This window comes from Cygnus atratus, chromosome 3 (genome assembly GCF_013377495.2).
Source record: "Cygnus atratus isolate AKBS03 ecotype Queensland, Australia chromosome 3, CAtr_DNAZoo_HiC_assembly, whole genome shotgun sequence".
NCBI lineage: Eukaryota > Metazoa > Chordata > Aves > Anseriformes > Anatidae > Cygnus > Cygnus atratus.
In genome coordinates, this window is record NC_066364.1 from 9910241 (window position 1) to 9938011 (window position 27771).

Here is a 27771-nt window from a genome sequence, read left to right on the forward strand (position 1 = left end):
CATCCTGGTCACCCAGGTTTATGCCCTCGTCTACCTTCCCGGTTTTGATGTTTAAAATTTTGGGGGACGTGTTCAGGCTTCCGCTATCCCTCCCCTCCTTCGCATTTTGAGCACGGCTGCCTCGCTTTCCTCTTCCAAACCTCTTCCAAACCTCCTCCCCCTCCACCTAAGCTCCCAAACTACAACCCTCAGGCGAGGCCAACCATACACGACCCCAACAACCCCCCTGAAGGTGGATCTTCGGGGAGCCCAGCTCTGCCTCTCCTAATCCCTGGAGGAGGCCCGGGAAACGCGGCACCGCCTCGGGGCCTCGCCCCGGCGGCCGAGGCGGAGCGGGGCGAGGCGGGGAGGAGCGGGACGAGGTGGGGAGGAGCGGGGAGGAGGAGCGGGGCCGCCCCCGGCCCACCCCGCTCGGCCCCAGGCGGAAGGAGCGGCCCCGCCGCCCTCCGCTGCTCTCCGGCTGCCTGCAGCCGCCTGCCCCCGGCAGACATTGGGGGCGCCGCCGGTCCCTCGCCGCCGCTATGCTGGGCATCGCGGAGCCCCTCAAAGGGGAAGGTACGTGCCCAAGCGATCTCTCCCCTCCCTTCCCATCCCTTCCCCTGTGCCCGCTCGCCTTGTGGGGGCCCTGCCCGGCTCGCTGGGCCTGCCCTGCCCGCGGTGGAGCCTCGATATTTGGGGACAGAGGTCCCTGTGCCCCCCCCCCCGTGCTGTGAGCACCGGCCCTTATGTAACGGCAGTGCTGGTCCCCGAGCCGTGTTCCACCCTATAACGTTGGTAGTTGCTGCTGTAACACATCCCCGTGGTTCGTACGTGCTCCCTGTATTTGGTTTTTGTATCTTTTTCCTTGGCTGGTGGTGAAACTTCAAGGGTCAAACCCTAAGCTGCATCTCTCGTCTCACAAAACAACTGCAATAATGCTGTTTGCAGGGTTTTCCTTTAGTATCTCACTACCTGTTTCTGCAAAACATCTCTTGCAACTGACTGGTGCTCGTTATCTAGGCAGCAAGTTGCAAAGCAGGCAGGATTAAAACCTGTGTGGCCTGTTAATGTGGAAAACAAGATTATAAACGCTCATAAGCATAAAGCAAGCTGAGATTTCTAAGGGGAAAGAATGATGTTTTTTCTATTAGAGTAATTCACGTGGTTTGGGAAAGCAGAGAGCCTGGCAGGCGTACACGCCCTTCTCCATCAGTCTGGTCCCAGAGCATCGTCACTGACCGCAGGCGTGGGCTCGAAGGTGGGTGCTGCAGCAGAGAGGTGCCTGCCCCAGGCAGGGGGCGAGTGGCAGGGTCAGGAGGCAGCGTAGGAGGTGGTACAGAAGCAGGTGGTGAAGGAAAATGAAGATAGTGGAGCGTTGTGGAGGCATGGCAGTTGTTGATGGCTTTCCTCCTGGTAACTTGTTTGCTGTATTTGTGAAAATGATGAAGCAACTTCTTTTCTTGCGACTTACGTATAGCGTTAAAGCCTTATCATCAGAAGACTCAGACTGCTTGAATGACACAGGCCCTCATTCGACAAGGTGCAGTATGCTCCAGGCCCTCTGGGATGCTATGGTATTCAGTTATGGTGTGAGAGTAGCTGTGTGGATCTGTTGCAGTATCTGTAAATGAATTTGTATTGTGGGTGAATCAGGGATTATAAGCTTTCAAGTGTCAGTTAAGCTTCTTGCAATTTCCTGTATTCTTGTGGCACTTGCTTATGATGCTAGTGAAGGAAGCAGTCACATATTTACAGATGTAGGTAAGTCATAACATTAACAATTACTGTTTTCCTTTGTGGAGTTACTACAAAGGTTATGTAAAAACAGGTGAAATCAGCGATCTCTCAAGAATCTTTGACAGTGCCCTGAGCAGATGCTTGTGAAAGGGGCAAGCATATGTGATTCCTCTTTACCTCACTCAGCCTGCAACAACATGTAACCCAGGAACTTTCTGGAACAGGTATACTGAAGACATAAAATTCCACAGTGGATTTCTTTCCCCATGAACTTGTTCTTGCCTTGTGCCTATGTGTATCTCTAGTGTTCCCAATATCCAGTGTCAAGGTGTTCTGTGGCTCAAATACCCATTAAGGAGGAACCTCCATTGGTTTTGAACTTGCTTTCCGCTACTTAATTTGATATTTCCTACTTCTTAAATTCAAAGAGACAGTGATGAGTTATTCCCTGTTTATGTGCTTCATCTGGTTTACAAATGCAATTACGATAAATTGTAAATGAGTAATCAAAAAGACAATTGATTTATTAGAATGTTTGTACCTTGGCTGGAAAAAGGGGAGGTCCCTATTTTGGGGTAATGCCTAGGTTATGTTTGCCAAGCATTAGGAGCAAACTTTCAAGGTGTAAGTTTTAGTGTTGTTTTGTGGACAGTTGTACAGACAACAGATATGCAACGTATAACAGACAGTTAATATTTGCTTATTTAGGTTGGGCACGTTGTTAATGGTGGCATAACTATGGCTTTTTTATTCTTGACAAACCACCATGTAATTAATATGCGAATTTTTATTAAAAAGCTTGACTAAATTGATTCCTGCTTACAGTTTGATAATATTTAGATGTTTGATAAGATTTATAAACAGGTTACACTGGCGGGAGCAAGTCATTCTGTTGCAAGAATATTCATAATAGAAAACAAACGTGTAATATGAAAGGTCTGAATTTAACTGAGTCTTTGGCTTGAAACAAACCTAGAATACTAGCCTGAGTACACTGTGGATGAGTGCAGTGAATGAGAGAACTGTTTGTTTACCTAGCTAGGTTTGCACAAACTCCTAATGCAGCTGTGCATTGTGTAAGTGCCTTGTTTTCATGTATTAGGTAACTGATGTGCCAGAACAGTGTCTCAACAGAGATGCTTCAAATCCAAGTGTGGCAGGATTTCTTCCTTCAGTATCCTTGCTTCCTGCTGCTGCTAGTAGCCATGCTGTTCTTTCCTTGCTTTCCTTTTTCCGTCTCATCTGACTCCATTTACAGCTTGTTCCCTTTTCCTTTATTTAGACAGCTTGCTTACTCAAATTTCTTTTTTTAGAAAAGAAACCAAAACAACAACAAAACAAGTTGATAGGAATTTTTTGTAGATATCCACCCACCCAAATTTTACCTTTCAGAAGAAATTGGAGCGCTAATTGGGAATAAAAACAATTACCAGGTGATAACGAGATTATATTTGCACCTCAGATGAACACATGCTTTGTATGTTTGTGTAATTGTACTTAGTCATGTGTTGTCAGGGGTTGGCAGGACTATTTTGGTGGGAGGAGCAGGGACCTTGTACAAAATAGCGATGCTTCAGGGATTATTCTTGTTTTGAGGAACAAGCTATCACTGTTTCCAGCATGCCGAATCGACTTGGATCCTCCTGTTACTAGAACTGCCAGTCTGAATGTCAGAGCACAGATGCCTGGAGAAACTTTTCAGCTACTGCACCACTTTCTCCAGCCTGGCTGTTCAGCTGCTGTCCCATCCACTTCGCTAGCAGAATGATGAGCTCACCGTTGCATCTTACTGGGAAGGACTTAGAATAATAGTACAGACAACTCTAATATGTTATTGTAGCAACTCAGGAGGATGTCCAATGCTATTTGATGTTCTTCTTTGTAGTCTCTTGTTTATGTCTTGTGTTCATTGATTCTCCCATTTGATTTTCTTTGTCTTTTGCCCAGAGCTGCACAAGGCCTATTTGTTGTCATGCCTTGCAGTGCCTTCCTAGCCTGATGAGGTTAGTAAATGAATTTCAGAATGTGCAGCAGCTGCAGAAAACATAGGCGGGAGGTGCTAAGCAGCAAGCATAGGTTGAGGGATAACTGGAGAAATGCTGCTGAGACTAGTTAAGTTGATCCACTGTAAATAAACAGTATTTTGACTAATTCGCTATGTCCTTGTTAGAAAGCAAGAAAAACAGCAGTAGCTAGATACTCAAGCTGAAGGTGAGATAAACAGTTGATGTAAGAACATGTGCAAGTTGAAATAGTAAAACAGGAAGAACAGAAAAAAATAGTGTTTTGAATTCAGAGCGTGTGTTAGGCTTAGGTAGGGCAGCTAATGCAAAACTATGGAAGAAAGTGAGGAAAAAATGAATAGCTCTACAGAAAGATTCATGCTGTACAGCACTGCAAAGGATCAGGGAAACCAAATGGAGGACTGCCTGATGCTAATTGGATCGGTGTATGGTTGTTAGGTTTTCTTTTGCTTTGATATCTGCTTCTTGCTAGTATTCATTATGCTCTTTGAGCTTTGCCTTATTTAACAAGAAGAAAGAACAGACCTCCCCCTTGAGTAGTGAATCTAATAGGTGGTGAAAAAGGAGTTGTTTGACATTAGATGAAGTAGCAACTGCTTTTTGCTTCTTTTGCCTGTCATTAATGCTGCTGAAAGGTGGGCGTTTCTTCAAAATCTTAAATTTTAGATGCTCTGGTTTAAAAGCTTGTAAAGATTAACATTACTTTAAATTCTAGCTTAGTTTTGTTGAATATTGTTGATACTACCTCTATGAGTTAAGCAGCAGTCCAACAGAAATGTGGCTCTTGTAGGTTGCTTAATATACAATAAAAAATAAGAGCATAAAGCATTTTTACAGAGCGAAATGCTTATTTGACTTAGCCTGTTTTTTTGGTTTGTTTTTTTTCTCTCTTGAAAAAAGTGCAAAGCTCTCTGTTCCCTAGAAATAGTGGAAATTAAACATCAAAGGAGCATTATGTTTTTTTAGTGAGCAAGTGTTTTTTTCCCAACCCTTAGACCAGAAGCATACCCATTTGCATAGGTATTTGGGGGTGTTGAGAGATGAGAAGCTCAACAGGAGCTAACAATATGCACTTGTGGCCCAGAAAGCCAGACGTATCCTGGGCTGCATCAAAAGCAGCATGGCCAGCAGGGCGAGGGAGGTGATTGTCCCCCTCTGCTCTGCCCTTGTGAGACCCCACCTGGAGCCTGCATTCAGCTCTGGGGCCCCCAGCACAAGAAGGACGTGGAAGTATTAGAATGAGTCCAGAGGAGGCCATGAAGATGATCAAGGGGCTGGAGCACCTCTCCTATGAAGCCAGGCTGAGGGAGTTGGGGTTGTTCAGCCTTGAGAAGAGAAGGCCCCAAGGAGACCTTACAGCGCCCTTCCAGTGCCTAAAGGGGGCTACAGGAAAGCTGGGGAGGGACTCCTTGTCAGGGGGTGGAGTGATAGGACAAGGGGGAATGGCTTTAAACTAAAAGAAGGTAGGTTTAGATTAGATGTAAGGAGGAAATTGTTTACTGTAAGGGTGGTGAGGCGCTGGCACAGGCTGTCCAGAAAAGCTGTGGATGCCCCATCCCTGGAGGTGTTCAAGGCCAGACTGGATGGGGCTTTGGGCAACCTGGTCTGGTGGGAGGTGTCCCTGCCTATGGCAGGGGGGCTGAAACTAGTTCTTTTAGGTCCCTTCCAACACAAACCATTCTATGATTGTAGGTTTCAAGACCTTTGTGAAAATATTGTTAGCACAAACAGAAACCGAGGCCTTTGATTGACAAAGGAAGAAAGAGATCAAACATAAAAATCGGTGTTTAGTTGCCGGAAATACAAGGAAATGTTAAATCCCCTTACCTACTCTGTAGAGTGCTGTGGACCAACAGTTGATGCTTCCAGCTGTGACTGTTTTCATAAAGAATGCTGTTGTGCCTTATAGCCTTAGCTGTTTCGTCCCCTTGAGAATAGTGAAGAAATCAAGACAAAGAGTGTGGTAATAGTTTTGTTATCATTTATTTATGTTGATTGACAAGAATTCCACTTGATTCTTCTGCTGTCACTAGTATATGTTGAACTCTTTTAAATGAAAATTCTCAGGGAGATCTAAGGAATGGTAGAAGCTACAGTAGGCTTTCCTAATCCATTTCCCCAGGGTTATTGACCATGATCTCCATTAAATAATTTTGTATCAGACCAATGTAGATATGTAGTAGCATTATAGGATCTGAAAATGTTTTCTGATTTCTTGACTCTTTACCCCCAAAACTATTTATATTGGTGCAAAGCACTTTCTTTGGATTACGATTGACGGCAAATATTAGGGAAGCAATTTTTCTGTTGTAGTTGCTCTGTCTTATAACGTTGTATACCAGCGATCATTTGCAGCCATAGATCCCCTCTTCTGTCTGCAGCTCATCAGAGACATTCACCAAACAGATCCATCTGTTCCTTATTTGAATCCACAAAATCTGGACCTTTTAAAGCTAACGCTTTGATTCTTGACTTCTGCCCTGCTTTGCTGAAAGGTTTCTCAATAGTTGACATTATAGTTTTTGGCACTTACAAGGGACCGTTTGTCCAGTGCAGAATTGATACCCAGAAGTTCTTTTCCTGTCTTCCCTTCCCCCCAGGACAGCACACGGTTTCTTGGTGATAATTATGCGATTATTAGCTGTAATGAAATCGAAGTTTTGTGTTGATACTGGAGATCCAGTTTTAGAATTAGGCTTCTTCCTATTCGGGTCTGTGCAGTCTCCTGTACAGTGTCTCTGTACAAGGTTCTGAAATGAAAACTAGTTCTGGTTTCCATTCTGCACTTCAATTTTTTTTATCATTACAGCTCTAAGCATGAATAAGCTGTAGCCTGTACACTATTCCCATGCATTTCACAGACATTTTTGCACAGTCATCAGTGAAATTCTTCTAACTGAGGAAGCAATGGTGTGTGGGGGGGCAACACAGGAACAGAACAAGCTAAGGGCTTCAGATTACTAGGTCACTGACTGATCCCTGAATAAAAGTCGTAATTACTTCACTTGTTTTAGATGGAAACAGCCTACTGTTCTGAACTGTCTGAGATATAGTTGTTGTGTTTTACTGGGTTATTTCATTTAACTACATTGCTTTATTTGACATGTCCACAGGGTTTCCCTTGTTTTCACAAATAACACAATGGTTTTTACTTAGTGCTTCAGCACGAAAGGGGCTAGCATGTCCTTTCCATCATATGACTGGCAGAATTATACTGTAAAATAAAATGCAGTAATGTTTCAGTTACATTTGCTACTTACTGCTGCTGCTTTTCTTATACAGAATGAGTCAAGATTTGTGACCGATGTCACAACAGCTTGCAAAGTCTTTGGCCTATGCTTGTAGTTTTTCTACTGAAAATCTGGCATCTACTGTTTGTCTGTAGTTTGTCTAAAGAAATCCTTGCTGAGATGTAGGCATCTTGCATTCCACCCCTCATTCGCTGTTGCAGGTTTCCTACCAGGTCAGTCTGTCTGTTCCTACTGCTACCAGCTCTTTGCCGTTAGCATGTTAGTTCCAGTCTGCAAATCAAGGAGCTTGTGTCAGGTCTGGATGGTTCTGTTCTGGGGGCAGTGTTGCAGAAACTGTTAGAGCCTTAGCATCTAGCAGTCAGCAGGAGCAATCCCACTTCCTATTTTTCAAGTTGCTCTTTCGTATTGTGATATTGAATTCAGTCACACAAACTCACCATTTAGGGTGTGTTTGTTTTTAAGCTGGTACAGTTAATCCATGGAATACATCTACTTCAGTTTCCAGTGTTTTTGGGGGCTGATGACATTTCTTTTCTCTGACCTATATACTTTGTTGTTGTCACCTACTATATTCATGAAGCTCTCTGCTGCCTTTGCTGAGGTACTAGAAAAATTGGCTGAGATCCTTGTAGCACTTCATTGCTGATCTTTTCTGGTATTTTAGGGCTGTTAAGAATAGTAAAATGTTGGTTTGAAGAAACCTGTGGAGAACATTTGGTCCAACCTGTGGAGAAAATTTGCTCCAATCTTCTATTCAGACCAAAATTATTTTGTGTAGCTGGGTCTTAAAAACTTCCAACAGTAGAGGTTCCACTGCCTCTCAGACTTATCATCCATTGTCTTCCTAGTGAAGAAATTTTCCGTAATGTCCAAATCTCTCAAGGCACAACTTGTAGCTGTTGCCTCTTGGTTTACCACCTGCTGTTGCAAAGAAAAGTCTCTCTTTGTAGGTATCTTTCAGATTGATCTAGGTTGCTATTAGATTACAACTTAACCTCTTCTTGGTGGAACAGAAAAATGCAATTTTTAAGTGTTGGTCCTTGTCCTTTAGACACGAGTCATGCTTCAGCACCTGTATCATCTTGATTGTCATCTGCATGACTCTCTCCAGTATGCTAATGTCTTTTTTGTACTGAGGAGTCCAAAACTGGACAAAGTGCTCCAGATGCATTCTCTCCAATGCCAAGCAGAGGAATATAATCATGCTAATTAACCAGCTGGCTACTCTGCCAAATGCAGCCTTGTATATGCTTGCAAGGGCACGCTACTGACTCATGTCCAACTTGTTGTCCATTAGTGTCTTTTCTGCAAAGCCGCTTTCTCATCCGTGAGCACCCACCCTGTGCTGTGTTGGTTTATTGAACAACTGCAGGTGCAGGGCTTTCTGTTTGCCATTGGATTTCACGTGGTTTCTGCTAGGCTGTTTTTCTAGCCTGTCAAGGTCCATTTGGATAGCAGCACTGCCTTGGAGTGTTTGAGTTGGTCTTTTTCTCCCTATCCAAGACTGGTGTTATGCACCAACCTGCAGAGAGTGCTTACTGTCCCATTGTACAGATAGTTAATGACAACACTGAACAATATTGTCCCAATATTGATCCTTGAGGGATACGGCTGGTAAGTGAATGTTTTTCTTTGTTGTGTAGGATTTTGTTGAGTCTTGTGGGTTAAGCTAAACAACATCTACTTTTCTCCCCTCGTCGAGTCATTTGTCCTTCATAAAAGGCAGTGAGGTTATTCAGGTACATTGTGCCCTTGCCAAATCCAGGCTGGGTGTTCTCAGTCACTTCTGTGTGTCTGAATACAACTTCAGGAGGATTTTTTGTGATAGCTTTCAGAGAACTGAGATGAGGCCGACTGGCCCTTAGCACCCTTCATCCACCATCTTTAGTGTGTGCATTATGGTTGCCTTTTTTGTTGTTTTCAAGCACTACCCCTAGTCATTGTGACTAATCAAAAAAGGCAGGGAATGGACTCACAACAGCCCTGGCCAGCTTTTTGGGCACCCTGGGATGTCTCTTATATGGTTTTGTGGAAGAGCATATGTCAAGTTTGCTTCACTGTTCCCTTTTCCTTTACTTTGGTTCCACCACTATTCTATGTAGGCAGGATCTGTTGACTCTGAGAGTGGAAAGGCCTTACAGAGCGATACGGACAAAGTATAGAGCTGGGCAGTCACCAGCAATATGAAGTTTAGCAAGAGCATATGCTGGATTCCACACTTGGGAAGGGACAACCATAGCTTTAAGTACACGCCTGGGGGATGAGAGGCTGGAGAGCAGCTCCGCGGAAAGAGATCTGAGGGTTTTGGTTGGCAGCAAATTGAGTATGAGTCAACAGTGTGACCTGGCAGCCAGGAGGGTCAGCGATGTCCTGGGATGCATCAGGCACAGCATTGCTAGCTGGCTGAGGGAAGGGATTATCATGCTCTACTGTGTGATAACGTAGCCTCAGCTTGAGTACTGTGCCCAGTTTTGGGTGTCCCAGTATAAAAAGGACATAAAACTATTAGAGAGGGTCCAAAAGAGGGCAGCAAAGATGGTGAAGGGTCTGTCTAGAGGGCAAGACTTACGAGGAGCAGCTGAGCTGCCTTGGTTTGTTCAGCCCAGGGCAGAGCAGGCTGAGGGGAGGCCTCATGGCGGCCTGCAGCTCCCTCACGAGGGGAGCGGAGGGGCAGGCGCTGAGCTCTGCTCTCTGGGGACAGCGACAGGACCCGAGGAAACGGCATGGAGCTGGGACAGGGGAGGGTCAGGCTGGATGTTAAGAAAACGTTCTTCACCCAGAGGGTGGTCGGGCACTGGGACAGGCTCCCCAGGGCACCAAGTCTGCTGGAGTTCAAGATCTGTTTGGACAGTGCTCGCAGACATAGGGTCTGATTTTGGGTGGTCCTGTCTAGAGCCAGGACTTGGACTTAGTGATCCTCGTGGGTCCCTTCCAACTCAGGATGTGCTGTGGTTTTATGATTATCTTTGCCCTTGTGATTACCACTGTTTCCCTCACTTAAGTGTCATTCTTCAGATCAGGTACAGCGACCTGTTTGTCCTGTCTTATGATTGGGTAATTTATAGGCCAAATTTTAAACAGCTTACTCTGGTGATGTTATACAGTGCTAGACCAAGTTTGTGATAGTTCTTTCACAGAACAGTATTTTGGATGCAGATCACAAATGTTGTTTTTCCCAATAGATCTTTCAAATAAAACCTTAATTCCAAGTAATAGTGTAAGGTAGAGCAGTTAATATGCAAGGTAGAGCAGTTAATATGCTATCGGGACAGTTGCATAAATAATTAAGCATTGTGGATGCAAAGGAAGGTTGCTTTTACTATTAGCATTTTGCTTTAGAGTCACCAGCAACAAGGATGAATGTGAAGAGATCTAGTTGTATGGCAGAAGTAATCTCTTCCTTGTGGATTACTTTGTTTCCAAATATTCTCATCTGGTACAGTGGCAATGGGTGGAGTCCGGTGGTATGACACCTAAATATACATGTTTGTTTGTAAGTATCTTTAAGTATGTCAGATGTGTTTAAATTCTCATGATAGGCTTTGCTGACTACAGGGTGATTTGCTTCATCCGGAGGTAGAAACCTAGCGGCTGGTCCCATGGTTCAGCAGTTAGTCCCTCTGCTGTAGCCTAGATCTCTGTATCCAGTAAGAGGAGTTTGCTGTCAGGTAGACACCTATGTTAAGGGTGTGTTAATCCAGGGCTAAAGCCTTACCCAGCAAGTCAAAGCGCATGCTTGTGTATTCTAGCAGAAGTTCAAGCCATGTCTTTCCCACTGGATAAATACTGTTGACAGAAACTGTCCTTCTTGCAATACTTTTCCACGGATGCTTAAAGAGCGTATGGGTAGGGGTTGGAGATGAGAGAAAATACTGCATGGGACTTATTTCCTACATAGTTGCATCTCTTTCTCTAGCTCTGTTCTTCTCTTCCACAATGACTCATGAAACTCCCTGTGGTCAAATCTGTGGTTCTGAGTTCTCCTTAGCTTGCCTACAGCAATGGCACGAACTGTGCCCTCTGCCAGCTGGCTCAGCCAGTAGGAACCTCATCTCAAAACCCATCCATTAAATGCATCTGGAAATTGATGGGCTGTCTTAAATATTTCTATGGGAGATACAGGCAATTAATTCCAAAGATAGATGCCTATAATGGAAGTATTGTTCTTGAAAACTGCTTTTATGAAGAACAAAGGAGAGACATAGGTATTTGGGAATATTATTCATTTTCTCTTAAAACAAGTCAGAGTAGCATCCTAGAAGTATATCCCGTTCCTTTTCTCTGTTTTTCTCTTCAGTCCATCTATATTACTACAGACCATAAAATTCCAAATGAAAAACCCAACAATGAATAATAAAATAAAAATCCTTAAGCTTTTACAAAGTGTGAGTACTAGGAAACCTTTCGGAATTTTCTTATGTGGGCAGTTTTTCAGAAAACCTTTTTTTTTAGTGCACAGTCTTACTGCAGTGCTGTGCATAGTAAAAATTGGAAGTTATGTTAAAAAGTGGAATAAAGCTACCACAGAAATTGATGTGAACCTGAAAAGTCTACCATTTCAGTCTAAAACGTGTTGCTGGCCTTCCTGTTTCATTTTTTAGTTTATGACCTTATATTGCAGATGCTACTCGTGAATGAAGAATTGCCAGTGGGATTTCCCTTTGGAGTTGCTCAGTAAAATCAATTCAGAATGAAACTTGACAAACTATTCCTTTATTGGTTTGCAATTAGAAACTTTGTATGAAATTTACTTTTGGATAAGGGTTTTGGATAAGGCTTCTTGGATTGTAAACACCTCAGAAAACGGATGACAAGCTAAAAGTGTACAGTGGTTGTTGATGTAACTGGGTTTCTCTGTCAGAGATGCTCTTGGTGTCTTTCAGTTTTGAGTAATTAAGAAATAAAAAGCGGGAATTACTCTCTGCAAATTATTCCTTATTATTAATGTTTGAAAGTATTCACTTCAATTACTTACCTTCCCGTCACTGTAAGCTAGTAACACGGTGAATAAAGAAGTAGTAAAATTTTCTTGTTTGGCATTAATAGAGCTTTTTTTGTGGGGAAGTAGGTAGGTGGAGGGGTGGGGGGAAAAAAGCTTCATCCAGAGAATAGTGCTGTAATTGAAAGCACTAAACAACACTTCTTTCTTCCCCCCAGAAGCATTTTCTGTTTATATTATGCTCAGTTTTTTCAAGGTACTTTTTGTTAATTCAAAATAAAGCACTATCGGTCTTGTCCACTGTTTTACTTAAACCTTGCAAAACTTCAAATGAGAACTGGGGGAAGTAAGGAAACGTTTCTACAAGTGCATTTTGTTTTATGTGGTTGAAGATTGTTACTTCATGGCTTCATTCAGATCTGTTTCTTCCACGTTGTGTAACACTAGGCATTTTTGACTTTGAGTGTCCCTCCGTCAGGGTCCTGGAAACTTTGGCTTTAAATGTCTTTATTTTCTAGTGGCAGTACAAACAGGACAGGTATCCATGCTTTAACGGTCTCTGTTCAGTGTGAGATATTTCAGTATGGTAATAAAGTAAACTTACTATAACACTTTTTAGAGCTTATGGTTGAGTTTACATGCCTGAAACTTCACAAACTGATTAGGAAATAGAATTTGGATCCCTGTATTCAACAATGAATGGCTTTTGTTTTCACTAAGCTAAAAGATTTGAAAGTGCTAATGTTATCCTAACTAGATACTTAAAGATTAAAGATCAATTTTTTTGTATATTTATATTTCAGTCAACTTTAATGCCAGTACCTGGTACACCCTGAAAGTTAGACTTAATCACACACACAGACAAAAAAAAAGATTCGAATAACAATTTGATTAAATTGGAAAGAATTAAGTCGGACAGCTTTTTCCATTACAGATGGTCATATTTTGGACCAAAAAAAATGCATAATCATTCCTGTAATAATTTAACCAAGCCTTTCAGCTCCATATAAGTGAGGATATTTTGCTTTAGAAGCCTGAAATGAGGTTCTTCTAAGATGGGAACTGTTTTGTAGAGCTTAAATAGCCCTCAAAGTTGATACAAACAGCACTGTTGACCTACTGAGTATAGGTCTCAGTTCTGAGTGATGCATATATGTGACTGTACTCCAACAAGGACAGACTTCTGACTCTTCATTTGATAGCTCATAGTTCATCTCAGCGAAATTTTGATTTGTAACTAGTCACTTGATGAAGAGGCTTTTTTTACTTAAGGGAAGATGCGGGAGTTTGTTCAATCAGCCAGTTCCAAAGTGGTATCCTATTAGTACACAGCCATTTCGTGTGTGACAAAAACATGAACTGATGAACATGCTGTGCTTATTTGGCACCGTGCTGTTTTATTTCCCATCACTGTATTCAAATAACTAAACTTAAGAAAAGTTGTAAAGGGGAGCATAAATATGTGCCTGAAGTGCTCAAATCTTGATGAGCTTTAACTGACAAAGACTGCTCTTTTAAACCATTGAAAGCTTCTAGATAATTTAGTTGTGTTGGACTTAAAAATGAGGAACTCAGCTACTGCTGGAAGGCTGTCTGGTAACTAGCACGTTTGCCTTTTGGCTTCCATCGTCATCGTTTCCTTATGATTTCCTTATGATGCTGTGTTCCCATAGTGAGGCACACAGAACTTGTGAAGGCGTTCATGCAGTACTTCTCCTTGGTTTGTTTTTTTTTTCTTTGTCTTCACATATGTTTCAACTGAGTCTTTCCTCTGTACTCTGTGAATAAGAAATTTAAAATTATTTGCCTTTAAGGTAGACTAGATATTATTGTCCAGTTCATCATTGTATACTTGTGACAAAATCTGAAGTGGTAGTGTGTATAAACTCTTGCAACTTACTCAAACATCAAATATTGAATCGGGCCTCTGTTTACTGGAGATGACAGTTGCTTGGGAGGGTAGTATTTTGTTTGTTGTTGGTGGATTGTTTTTTTTCTTTCCCCAGTTGTTCTATGGGAAGGTACAATAGCAGAGAGCAAGCTATGTAAATATTTGCTGATCTCTTTCTAACAGTATATTTTTTTGTCTTACAGCAAACATGAGGTCAGCATCAGAAGAGCCAGTCCCATTACATGAAGAATTTATCTACTGTTGCGGAGCTGCTACCCATGTTTTAAAATGCGGGCCATGGAAAGACCTCTCGAAAGATGAAAGTAAAAATCTCCCTAGGCTCTTATTCATGATTATTCCTGGTAAGGATCTTTTTGTTTGTTTTTAAGTCTGGAAATGTGATGAATTGGAATAGGCATATTCAATTTCCATGTCAAAAGTGTTACTAGATAAATGATGGAATTTGTCATATACACGCGGCTAAAAATCAGTGTTATTACAGTGGCGAAATTCCTTTGTTATACTGGGTTAGTACTGTTATCTATATTTTTAGTAGTGCCTTAAGGTAAAACTGAGAAATTAGGATGTCACTTACTCTGTGGTAGCTGCTTGCTGACAACATTGTATATTTTCATCGCTCTTTCCATTTATTTCTTGTATGTTAAAATGCTACTGCCATGTCAGCCTTGTGCTAATTGTTCAAGTATGTTCTGGTGCTTATGGGCTGGTCTTTATTTAGTGCTGAAAGGGTGTCCAGGTCCCATTTTTCATTTTTTACAAGGTTTTGGAAGCACTGTAGAATATTTTATGTCCATTTCTTCAGGCACAATGATTTTATGTCCTAGCCTCCTGTAGCAGAATAAATAGCCTAACTTTTAACACCATCACAGTAAAGTTTAAATGCTTTCTGTAACTGAAAAGAAGAAAGAAGCGTCCCATTATTTCATCTTGCTACTGCTTCATGGGAACAGATTTTTAAGCCTGATGCAGAGCGTAAGTTTTTCCTAAAGACCATCTGTATGGATCCACATTGTTGAACAGTTTTGCAGAGGTGCAAGCATGATTTGATGCTCTTTGATTGCTGATTTCTTCTAGCATTTTTGGAAGTACTAAATGAACAGGTAAGTGTTTCTTCCCCTAAGTTCTGGAGACTTGGTCTGTCTTCAGGTTGTGATGCCCATCTTTTTGGGCTGGTGGTAGAGCCTTGTAGCTAGGGTAAACCTGTAAAGCTAACAAACGTCAGTAGAAGGGTTTGTAGAGAAAGAGTGCAAGTGTCAAATGGATGTATTGGCATCCAAGATGAGGCATCTCTCCAAGGCATGTCAAGTTACTTTGCTTGAAATGCACCAGGACACACAGGCTTTATAGGCTGTATATTCATCAGAGGAAACTTGTCTACAAGAAAACGTAGTGGCAGGGCTACCTGGATCTTAATTCCTGTGGGACGCTTGTATGAGGACTTCTTAATAACACTTTATATTAACCCGATAAGTAATCATAAATAAACATCAGCGGGATATTCAGAGTGCTTCTGTAGTGATGTGTCAGCTTTTGTGAGCTGTTGATTAATGTTTCTGCTCTTATTTCAGAATTATGTTGGTAACGCACTGGAAATTCTCTCACTGAGAAAACAAAAAATGTAACAACAACTGCCAAGCTGCAAAAAAAGCTGTCAGGAAATAACTGATGATGGTGAGGGTGTTTTCTGGCAGACAGTAGCCAACCAGAGTACCCAGTGCCTCTGAGCCTTTCCCCCTGCTTCCGTAACTGAAGTCACTGTGAAGTGCTAAGTGTTAAGTCCTGTTAAGAACAGATCATTTTTGCTTGCATGAAATATAAAAGCAAGGAACTTTTCACACGAAGAATTTAAAAGATGAGTGATGCCATTGTGGATATGGTGTTTCACTTACGGTGCTTGTCTTTTCTAACAGTTGTAAAATAAGCAAAAAGCAACCAAGTTGTCATAACCCTTCTTTTACTAGTTTTACAATAAGTAGGTGTTTATTTCTTTTCAGGTGATAATTTAATATTTTTGACTTAACCACATCAATCTTTGCATCTAATGCTGGTACCAGGATTTTATTTGAGTAACAAATGTTGATATGGAGGAACGCAAAGATGTGTGTACATCTGAGTCTACTGAGAGAGAGATCCAAAAATAATCGTTCAACAAATGTTAGATCTTCCAAGCGAAGTGTTTAAATGTTGAAGAATGGCAAAGTGACTTGAATTCTGACTTGAATCATGGTTGCTGCTCAACACCTGCTACCCTTTCTTACAAATCCTGTGCATTTTTTGCTTATTTCTGTTTTGCTCTTGATTCGTCTTGCCATATCAGCCACTTCCTTTAAACTTTCCTTCAGGGTTCCTGTTGACCTCCTGCTTTTGTTCCTGAACAGATTATATTTTGACTCTGATTAGTTTCTTGCTGTCTGGTGTCTCCAAGGGTACAGCGCCACCGAGAGCTAAAAGCTTCTCTTCTAAAGAAAAGAGATTTGTACCTCCAGATGCTGGCCTTAAGAAGCCCAAACAAAAGAAAAACACACCAAATACTGTGAAATGTATTTAAAAACTGATTTTTTGAGGCATTACCCCAACATCTGAAATTTCCAAAGCTTTCAGTTAGAACTGTGTATGCTTTCACTTCAGTATCCATACCTGCCACCTGCGGTTCATTTTGGGATATGATGAGCTGGGTGGTCTGAAAGTCACTGAAGAAGGAGCTCTGAAAAGCCACCAAAGCAGGCAGAACATTTAAGCTGACTTCTAAGTTACTTGATTTCTAAATCTCCTCCAGGGATTTTGAGTATTATGGTGAACGTTTTGGCCAAGATTACACTGTTGTTCTGGAGGATGCTTCTGTTGGTTAACTCATGTGGTAGTGCTGTTTGTTCTTCTGGTTCCTCATTTTTTTCCTGCTTTTTCACCACCTGGAGTTGGTTGAAGATACTAGTTGCGTCATTTTGTAGGATACTGTAAGACTTTTTCAGGCAGAGACAATTATCTTGCATGTATGTGTGATTCCTCTTCCTGAGCAGAAAATACTGAAATAGGCCTGGCAGCAGTAAATTAAGGAAAAGTTTTAGGAAATAAATTACCTTACACTGTTGCATTGTGTATTGATGGGAACAATGTTTCTTTCTCTTCTTTTGCTTTGTTTATTCACTAATAATATGTAAATAATAAATGTTTCTTAAAGCTTCTGACTAGAATGTTTGACTTTTTCACCTCTTCATATCTTTGTTGCCGTGTAAAAGAAATACTTCATTTGCTGTCTTTCGTTTGGGGAAAATGTCATATCCTATCTGATGTACCTCATCTATAAAAATGAAGTGTATCTGGTAATGTGTTATTGCTGGTTGATACTTAATTTGGAAACTAGGTCAAGAGAAATGGTTATTTTTAAGGCATTTACCTCGAATGACTTGATTTAAACTCTTTTCTTATGTGTGTTACTGTGAGATGAGTGTCACATTACTTATGGTTGCAGTTCCTCCTTGGAAGAACAAACTAAAACTCCTTTTTTTACCTTGGAAGTGTAGTGAGGGCAAAACCATGGCGTCGCTATCTTCATTTTGGCTACCCAAATTCAGTAGTCAATCAAGTCACCCAAGCTCCTTGCTGTGACTGCCAGGGAGCCGATTAGGAGCTGGCATAACATAATGCCTTTTTGCTTCTCATAAATCATTTTTTCCTAGTTTGATACATGCCTCACTTCTGGCCTTCAAGGAGAATTCTGTCTGCCAACATAGAAAACACAGCTCTAGGGGAGATCCGGACATTTGGGTCATCTGGCAACATGTCTGTATACCTAAACAGGATTAGATAGCATTCTCCTCATGGTTTTGTAGCTGTCTGAGTATGAAATGTAGAGCCCTGCTAGGGTCCAACAATTTTCACACTTGAAAGGCATGTATCCCGGGCTGAGATCCCTTATGGGATGAAATAACGAAGGGCAAAAGGACAGCTTGGTACAGGTCAATGGGGGGGAACAAAAAAATAAAATAAAAAAATACCCAGACAAGGGCAGCTCTCCCTCAAACACGGAGGCATGCGCAGCCAAGTGCTCAGTGATCTGAACGGAGCATGGTTAGTCCTACTGTGGGTGACGCGTTGTTCTGTGTGTTCCTGGTCTGGTACGTGCTTTCTGGTGTTAATGAAATCCATGCGTGTGATTTTGTTTACATACAGCCCAAACAGGGCATGGGGGAGGCAAGTATAGAAGAGGATGATAAAATTCTCAGCTTCTGCTGGGATTGCAACACGCTTGAGAATAAATCCTATATCCTCATTTTCTTTTTGTTAGTCAGATTCCTTCCTGATGGGGAGGATTTCTCTCTCCCATGACTTATTTTTTGAAAAGGGTTGAGGGAGCTGGCTCCAAAACATTCTCGTATTCTGAAGCCAGTGGTAAAATTCCCATCGACTTCAAACGAGGCAGAAGTCTGCCTCCTGTGGACTGACTGCTTCCCATGCTTGAAGCAGTTGAAATGCAGAACATTCAGTGGAGTTCAGTCTCATTTAACAACAGGCTAATGCTTTTACATATGGTGGTCTGTGTACACTTGAATAAATGATATGTTGAAATGTTTAATGTGAACTTTCTTGTTTCATAACATTTTTCCTTGTGTAAGCAAAACCACTGTATAGGAATATGTATTTATTGAAGTAATTACTGTGTAAAAGGCCCAATTTGTCCTCTTGTCCTCAGTCAATAATATATGTGTGCTTGTTTACAGTTCTTAATATGAATTCTTTTCTATTAAAATCAATGAAATTTACTCAGAGTAAAATTAAATGTATACATGATCAGGTTCCCCGTTTTCTGGAAATGTAGGCGTTACGGGAAAGGACGGGAATTATTTTTTTCCTCTTGTGTTATAAAGGTCTGCTTTTTCCTTTTTGCAGTGTTTGTTTAGTGTAAAATTAGCAGTGAAGTATAAAATCTACTACAGCAATATTTAACATTGCTTGGATTCATTGAAAACCAGGATCCACAGAGTGTAATGGAATATTTTTTTTACTGTTTTAAGAGTATCTGTCTATTTGTGTCTGTGTACTTATGAAACGTTTAACTTTGTAAATAAATACAGTATGAATTTTAAAACCACCGTGCTGTTTAGCTCCATCTTCATAAAGTTTTTCTCTTGTATTTCATTGCAGGAGTGCATTGCATTATCTTCATTCCCAGCATCAGTTTTGTTACCATTGCTGTAAACTAGGCAACTTTGTTATTTGCTATCTTGTACTCAGGAAACTTTGTTCATGGTTGATAATGAATAATACAAATAATATTTTTTTGTGGTGAAGCATGCTACAGAAGTTTTGTTCATTAATATACAGAAACCTCAGAATTTGCTGCTTTGGCGTACATGCAGAGCATTCCCTGTGCTTGCCAACTTTCTTGATCTGCCTGCTTGCAGTCAGATTGCTGCTGGGATATTGGATCATCATATTGTTTTACCAACTTATGCAGTGACTTGGTGGTGTTTAAGTCCTTATAGGCTTTAAACAGATGCTTTCTTTAAAGTATAAAGATTTAATCTCTTGAGATAATCCTCCCAGTCAAGAGTTGCTTATGGTTTTCTGCACAACAGATGGCTGAGACTTGGATTCTGATCTTCTCTTAGGAGTAGCTACATGTACTTTCACAAGACTGCTGTCACTTCAAGACTACTTAGCTGTTTTTCAGTAGTGAAAATAGTACAATTTTTCTAGATTATGACAAGTCTTCAACGTGTTCTCCCTTGAAGTGAGACTTCCTGTTAGCTTTAAAGACTTTGAAGTTCTATTTTTGACTGTTCTGCAAGGACTCTGAAAAGTCTTCAATACTTTGGCTTTGTCTTCATGTGTTGCTTTGATATTTAAAAATCATCTATCAACATTTTCATAAGAAAAGTTTATTAAGGTTCAGTATACAATAATACTTCGCATTAAAACTAATTGCATAGCCCTGAGGCTTAATTACTTTGTATTTTAACATTTGTTTTTTTTCCCTTTGCTATTGTAAAGTTGTTAATCATTCTGTCTGCTGAGCAATCACTGGAATGAGTAGTTTTTCAGAGGCCTACCAAAGGAGCTACTGTTACCACCAGGACTAAGGACTTTGCTTGTCATTTAAAAAAAAAAAAAAGTTCCTTTCTCTACAAACCATGTAAAGCATGTTTACTCCAATTCTCTTCAACTGGGTTTTAGGATATGCTTTAATTTAAACAAAATCAATGGGCTTAAATGGGCCTCTTGCTGTATGATCTGTATGTTGTAACCATTTGTAAGCAAGAATTGCACGAGATCTTGTAAGGACTCCCACTATTAGTGGATTAGGTTGAAGCATATAGCTTCCGGCAGCCTTGGCGTCTATGTAATTCAGAATCTGGTACATGAACCTTGGTACTTAATGCGCGATTAAACCAGTGAAAAGCAAAAAGAGCAAAACTGTTTGTGAAGCAAAATCAGCTTTTGGAGTGAGACCATTCAGTCGTTCAAGGGAGGCACTTCCCTCCTCTGCCTCCTTTGCAGGTCAGTCAGTGCGCCCTCCCCAGGGCATGGCAAGGTTCGCTGTTTGCACAGGAGCGGAGGGAAATACTGCTGGTAGTGAACAGGCAGACGAAGAGGAAAGATGACTTTGTACTTCCTGGGCAAGGGCACTTCGAGGTTCTGGCTCCTGTTCTAGTGCCGCGTATGCTTTGTGCTCACAGTCACTGAATGAGCTCCAGCAACAACTTTATGAACAAAATCAAGAACCTGTTCTGTCTGCATTAAGCAGTAAAAGATTATTTTTGTTGACTGAATAGTGCCAGTGCACCAGCAATCAAACTGTCTGTCCAGCCTCACCTCACCTTGTACCTTTGCAGTTTTATCACTATCAAGCCGTTTATGAGAGATGTCCTTTTTTTTTTTTTTTTTTGAAGAGTCAGTCTGGGTCCATGTCACCTGGCTCAAAAAGGGACTCTTTCCTCTAGCTTGTTATTAAACACCTAATTAAGAAGAATTAATGTTCCTTAAGATAAAATAAGTGCTTTGTGTGAGCAACGGCTAGGGCTGGGCACTGCCAGGACTCTTTCTACCTGCAGAGGGATTCAGTTGCTCAGGTGTCGTGGAGTCTCTTGGCTGTGGACATGGTCAAAACCCAGCTGGACACGTTCCTGGGTGACTGTCTCCAGCTGACCACACATGAGCCAGAGGGACAGACAGGATGATCTTGAGAGGTCCCAGCCAGCCTCCGTGAGTCTGCAAATCTGGCTCGATTTGCAATCAATCTGGTCATCCAGGCTTCTTGTCCAGGTGTGGATTGGGATCTTTATGTATTTTTTGGAGGGGGGTGCACCCAAAAGGTAGTAAACATAAACATATGGATAATCTTAGTTAAATAGTTGATTGGAATTAGCCCCTTTTCCAAGAACTGTAATTTCACCTGCCCACTTCTTGCCTTCACAGCCATACTGCACACTGCATACTGCATAACACTGAAGTCTGGGTTTGTTGAGTGTTTGGTACCAAATAGAATTAAAAATTGCTAAGGAGTGAAAAGTGGTGCTTAAACACAGTATGGAAAGGGTATGCCAGAAGAGGGAGCTGTTCTAAAGATTAGAGAAAAAATATAGCATTTCTTGGAAAGCATTTTGCTGTAATAGCCAGCTATACCATACACCAGCAGGCTTCAGGCTATCATCTGAATGCATATGTAGGCACTGACTGTTTCTCCACAGTCTGTGCATTGCAAAAAAAATAATAGTTTTATAGGACCATTCATGGGGCAGTGATTAATGATTCTGGTGGTTGTTGAAGGTCATAAAAATGCCTTTAACTTGTGTTATGGGGAGCAAAATAAAGGAAGTCCACTTAGAGCAGAGAATGTAAGGACTGGAATGTTGGGGCTTTTGTTCCCAGCCTTGCCACTGGGTTGCTTTTCAATAGATGCTTCAGTCATCCTCACAAATTGTGTAGCAAACCACCAAACAAATCTTCATTCCCGTTTGCAAAATTTATCTAATTTATCACCAAAGTCTCTAAGCCAGCATTCAGTAACAGTCAGCTAACAATGTGTAAATAAATAACCAATAAAAGCACAACTGGATAGAGTGAGACAACGAATACTTCCTCTCCTAGAATGTTTAACTCTGGGCAGCTCCACTCTTTCTGGTTTTGTGAAATACTTGCACCAGGACATGTATCATCATCTGTTTGTACAGCACTAAATACCCAAAGGACATTAAGGAAAATAACTTATCACACTTAAATACTTCATCTCTTTGTTATGTTAAAAAAAAAATATGCTGATTTCGCTTTGGATCTGGGTGGTTTGAATTAAGTAATTCTTTTAGATGCAATGATAATTTTGACATGAAAGTCATAGTTTAACTGCTCTCCTGCTAATATTGGAAAAAAAATGCATATCATTTCTGTTTACAGGCTTAGTTTTCATGATCTGAAGCTGAAGCTAACAAGTTTTTTGTGTGCATATATATATATTTACAAATTGTTTTCTGTGTGGATGTATATTTACCATCATGTTAGCACTGTCCTCTGTGTTTATCTTCTTACCTCCAGTAGTTTCAAATAGAAGGAGTTACACGTGTTCTGCTAGCTGTGCTTATTCCCACCAGACCTTCCCAAGTAGAGCAGCACTGCTGTTGTCAGTTCTCAGCTGAAGAAATGAAGCAGAGAGGAAGGGTACTTCATTTTTAGGTACTGAAAAACAAAGATGATATTATTGATGATATGTTACACCTCATGCAGGGAATCGTCCTGAGAACCTTGTTGTGTTGGACTCTTGGCCCCTGTGACCAGCACAACTATATCAGAGGACTTGAAACAGCCAGTTGCTGCCTTGAACGTACTTCTTGCCTCCTGAACTGCTGCTCGCAGAAAGCCAGCTGGTATTCCTAAAGCTCTCAAGAATATATTATTTTTTTCCTGTATCCCACCTGTCACTCTAATGATCTTGTGTAATCAATGTGAGGCAATCATAGCTTTCCTGGAAAGTCTCTGCTGTTCCTTGCTTTATTGAAAGTGGGACGTATTTGAACCTCCCTTTGGAGACTGGGAGGAGGATCTGGGGTATTCATCGAGCTCTTGCCTTTAACCATCAAGCCCTTGTCTTAAGGCCATAAAGCAGGCTTTGCTGAGTCTAAAGTATAACACAAGTTAGAAAATGTTTAGTGTATATATTAAGACCCACCAGGCACTGGAAATCTAAGAGTTTAATGCTTGGAGCACTTAAAACAAACTTTGTAAGGCCGTAATTTCACAATCCAAAATGTTTGTCAACAATAGTGGCATAAGGTATTCCTGTTCCCACCACACTGTGCCACTCCGCCCCTCGGTTAGGCCAGAACAATAGTTTGGGAGGTCATGCTGTGAGTTAAGTACGTACATACATTTATTTCTGGGGTCGATTTTAAGCTGGAACCATTCCCTTTTTGGGTTCACAGCACGGCCCTGCAGTTGTGCCAGTGTAAGTCAGAGGCTGGTGAGCCATGGTAGGGGGGCGGGAATGGCAGTCTGGGAGGGATGGATGGGGTTCCTTCAGCAGACTCCTTGCAGAACTTCCCGTAGTTGGGTTGTGGTGTCAGTCCTTAGCATGCACAGCGTATGTGTGGGTTCACACGCTCTGTCTTGAGACTTTTCTGGAGCAGTTGGTGCCCCACGGGTCACACCAGGCGGTAGTGATTCGCTGTGAATGCCCCTGCCTTGTGGCTTCTGCTGGTGTTCGCACCGCAGCTCCAGATGAAGCTGCCAACTCTTGATATTTGACCCTGAGTTCACAGATTTTGATGCAGAGAATTCAGATTTTAGGTTGGTTTCATTTTTTTTTTTCCCGAATAAAAATCGACAGCGGAAAAGGAGCTTTCTTACACTTCAGTAGCTGGTATATGCAATGCAACAGCAATCAATGCAAACAGGTTACACTCTAAAGTCCATGTAGCATAGCAACCTAGATAGATGGGTTTATATAGGACAAGATAATATGTATTTTCCTTCCCCTTGACTACAGGTCTTCTTATCAGAAGATAAGGTAACGAGCATAGATTTATATTTTAGTGAGAAATGCAGCAGAACGCTTTGGATTCACATACTTGCATGCAGCTGCTGCTGTTCGGGGATGGGCTGGGCATTGGTCAGTGAGTGGTGAGCAATTGCATTGTGCATCGCTTGCTTTGTAGATGCTCTTATCGTTTTTGTTTTTATTACCCCTTCTTTTTCTGTCCTATTACACTGCCTTTATCTCCACCCAGAAGTTTTACCTTTTTTCTAGTCCTCTCCCCTATCCCACTGGGGAGAAGCGAGCGAACAGCTGCATGGTGCTGAGCTGCCTGCCGGGTTACACCACAACAGCCTGTTTATTATTTCCCATTTCCTCATTTAGAAAATGGGAATAATGAAATCTTCCTGGGTCAAGTTCTTGAAGACTTGTCAATGAGATGTGCTGTCTGGACTCGGACCAAAGCTCTTCGACGGCTCTCCTCTTTATTCCATGGGGATAAGCAGTTTGACTTGTTGAGAAAACAGTTCTTTGTGGATAACATTAATTTTTATGTACCTGTCTGGTTTCTGCTTTCTAACTCCAGTAAAACTTTGAACACATCAGCTGGTTTTCCCCCAATCTTTTGGAGCAAAAGGGGACTCGAAGATACTGAGAAGATAAGAATTTGGATAGAGAACATACGGACTGGTAGAGTAGCCACTGAAGGAATGGTGTGCTCTATCCTATGTTAGGTATCCTGTATTAGATAGAAGAAAATTAAATTCTTAGGACGCTGTACTCCATTATTTTTGCTGCTTATGGACTACTTGTTTGTGAGTAATATTTTAAAATATGCTGACAGTTGTGCTTTGTTTACTGGGTCAGCCCACCGGCTTCCATTGTCTTTAGAAAAGAAAAAAAAATGTATCTTTCATTAAAAATAAAAAATTCCTCATGCAGAGAGGAGTCTGTATGTCAGATCTAGGCTTGAAATATGCCACTTTTTGTTGAATTTCCCAGTGCTACAGCAGTACCTCTGATGGGGGCTCGGCACATTTAAGCTTGTTAAGTTGGAGGAGGCAGAGTAATGACAGGATGGTTGAAACTCCAACTGTGCTTGACAGCATTTCCCTCTCCTAAATCTGGGTGGCAGATGTGACTTACTGGCTCGCCGAAATTTCTCTATCTGTAGTCTTCTCTCCATGTCCTCTCCCTGTTAATGAGGCGTTGTTTTCAGCATGGATTCTTCCTGCCTGCCTGGCCACAAAGCATAATCAGAAGAGGAAGTAATCCCTCTCCTGCTATGTGCAGAAGCTTGGCTTGAGTTATGGAAATATTGTGTTCTAGAGTATTTTGCTTGGTTTGACCATTTAAAGAAGTTTTTATTTTTTTTTTCCCTATGATGTCTGAGGCAGAGGGGAAGAAGAAAGTACCTGCCAGAGGACCCACCTATGATGGAAATCCAGTTTAGCCATGTGCATCATGTACAGATAATGCAATTAAAATGTGTATATTTCCTTTTTTCTTGGCATCTACATCTAGAAGTACCAGAGCTGATATGGATTTCCATTGATAATAAATATTTTGACGTAGTGATCTCTTAAAAATCATGAAAAATAAATGCCTCCTTTCAGACTCTAGGTAACGTGGTCCTATTTCTATATAGTAACTCCAATGGACCACTGAAACAAAATAAATTTCACCCATTATGTTCAGCATCTAGATTATGAAAACAATAGAGCCAAACATTCAGTAAGTCATCACTCTTGGTCCATTGGTTTCCTGCTGTGAGCAGGATAGAGGATTATGATCATTGTCCTGATTTCCATTTTTGAGAGGAAATCTTGTTTTTTACTGATGGATTTAAAAGCTCCCATAAGAATAAATAAATATTTAGTAAGATGTACTTACATAACGCCTTTCCACCTTTAAGTCTTAGATCTCTCATATCCATTATTAAAGGCTTCTCTTATGGACAAAAACTCTTCGTGGTAGGTCTTAAATGGCTAAACGTCTGTGCTTGTCCACAGTGACTTGTGTTTATGAAGGAGGAAAGTGTTTGACTGAAGCGTTTGAGTTGCAGAAGTCTTCATGGAATATCTTCTCAGGACTGGTTACAAATATCTTTACTACATGGCCTTTTTCCTCAGTCTTGGGTTTTCTTCATGGTTTATCATATGCAGAACAGGTTGTTGTTTTGTCTTACCTTTCTGAACACTAATAAATGCAAGCACAAAAACACCTTAGAATGTTCATTGACGTTCTTGACCCACAAAAAGAAATCTTTTCTGTCCACAAAAATTGCAGCAACGCATTTTCAGACTTTTTCTAACATCTGCTGTCTTCGTGTTCTTCATAGCTATTTGTTACCTACCTGTAAAATATTTTATTCTGAAGTCTGTCTTAAGGAAGAAAGAAAAATAAATGACCTTAAAGCTCTCAAGCTTATACTTTTCTTTTTTTGTAGCTCTCACCAGCAGTACAGCATAGACAGATCTCTGATACAAATTTGAAAATTTAATTTCTGGTGCTTTTTGAATTTATTGTTTACTTCCTGCTTGAATCTTATTCAAAATCGATAAAATCTGCAGAGCTATTTATCTGCACAAAACAAATAATTTGTGGTTATCTTGTTTTTGAATTGTTTATTTTCGTCTTTGTCTTCTTCCTGCTGATGTTGTCTCATCAGGGTTGTGTTATTCAAATGTTTCGTAGGCTTTATTGTGAACCCATTTGACACCAAGTCTCATGTTCCTCTTCTGCCCGCGTCCTTTGTTCTCCTTTGTTTCTTTCACAAGATTAGTTTTCTGTTGCTCCAGTTCTGCTTCAGTCCCTGAAGTCAACTGAAGAATTCCCACTGGGAATTCGAGACCCAAGGTGGAGCTTGCTGCAGGATGGGCTGCAGCACAGACTGGGTCACACAGACCAACAGCCTGTGGGTTTTAAAGTAGTAAAATCTGTCTTCATCTGCCAAAGCAGATGCACAGGAGACTGTATGTGCAGGTGTGTACCAGGAGATCTAATTAAAAGTGTTAATTTTTAATCTAATATGCAGAAAATTGAACAAAAATTAGTTAATCGTGAGCTCTAGTAAATCATGGTTATCGTTTTTAAAAATATAGTGAAAAATTCACTGTTTCATTGTGAACTCATGTTTTTCAGTTTCATACTTAGATTCTTAACTCCCTTTCAAGAATCATTTTTTTATAGGCATACTGAAGGAATCATTGATAACTTTATTTTTATTTCTTTTTATATTTCTGTATGTGTCTTACCTGGTTGAAACACTGAAGTCACCAGATGTATGTCAATATTTACGTTTATAACTGTGTTACGCTCCTGCAACATCAATTGCAGACAAAATCCAGTAGATTTCCATTGCCAAAATCAGGATTTCAGACTTGTTTTCATATCTGTCTGGATAGATGCTTTTAATCATTACTATGAAAAAAAAAAAAAGCAGAAAAAAACAGAAAACGGTTCTGTCACAGTTTCCTGAGATTTTTTTTTTTTCCATCAGGCACAATTCTCACTTAGGGAAAAACAACGTTGTTAGTTTAATTCAGGTTTATTAGGCTGTCCATGGGACCTCTTCAGAGGTAAATGAACCCACATTTGTCATAAAGGTGGAGCAGCGTTAGAGAACAGCAAGGCAGGTGTATTTGCTCTGTGAAATGCATGTACAGAATACGTCTTATGAAATCTCAAATATAAGTTTTATAGTTGTATCAGGCTAAAAGCTATATGTATTTTCCCATATAGAGAGAGAGAGATGAGAAACAAATATATACATATATATATATAGGGGAAAAATGTGCAATGTTCTTGAAAAACCTCTGTAATAAGCAGTTACAGGCACCTGGCTGAGTCCTTATGAGATTCCCTGTTTTCACAACCACATTGTGAAAACCTTTCACATTGAGGTGCTTTCCAGCCAAACTCATGATTCCAGAGCTAGAGAGGATCAAACAAGAGTTTTCACA

The 27771-nt window shown here is 40.9% G+C and overlaps 1 protein-coding gene and 1 long non-coding RNA gene across 2 annotated transcripts in view; both read left to right on the plus strand.

Annotated features, from left to right (window-relative positions):
* Positions 1–365: 365 nt before the first annotated feature.
* The window catches only part of LDAH (lipid droplet associated hydrolase), a 118794-nt gene continuing 91388 nt past the window's right edge, over positions 366–27771 (plus strand). Inside the window, exons 1-2 of the mRNA XM_035560103.1 lie at positions 366–555; positions 14025–14183. Of these exons, the coding sequence (XP_035415996.1) occupies positions 522–555; positions 14025–14183 (193 nt within the window). The 5' untranslated portion in view covers positions 366–521. The remainder of the gene's footprint in view (positions 556–14024; positions 14184–27771) is intronic.
* On the plus strand, positions 15446–17025 carry LOC118254652 (uncharacterized). Its single transcript, XR_007707946.1, has 2 exons — positions 15446–15513; positions 15837–17025. It is a non-coding gene; the product is annotated as an uncharacterized LOC118254652 (long non-coding RNA).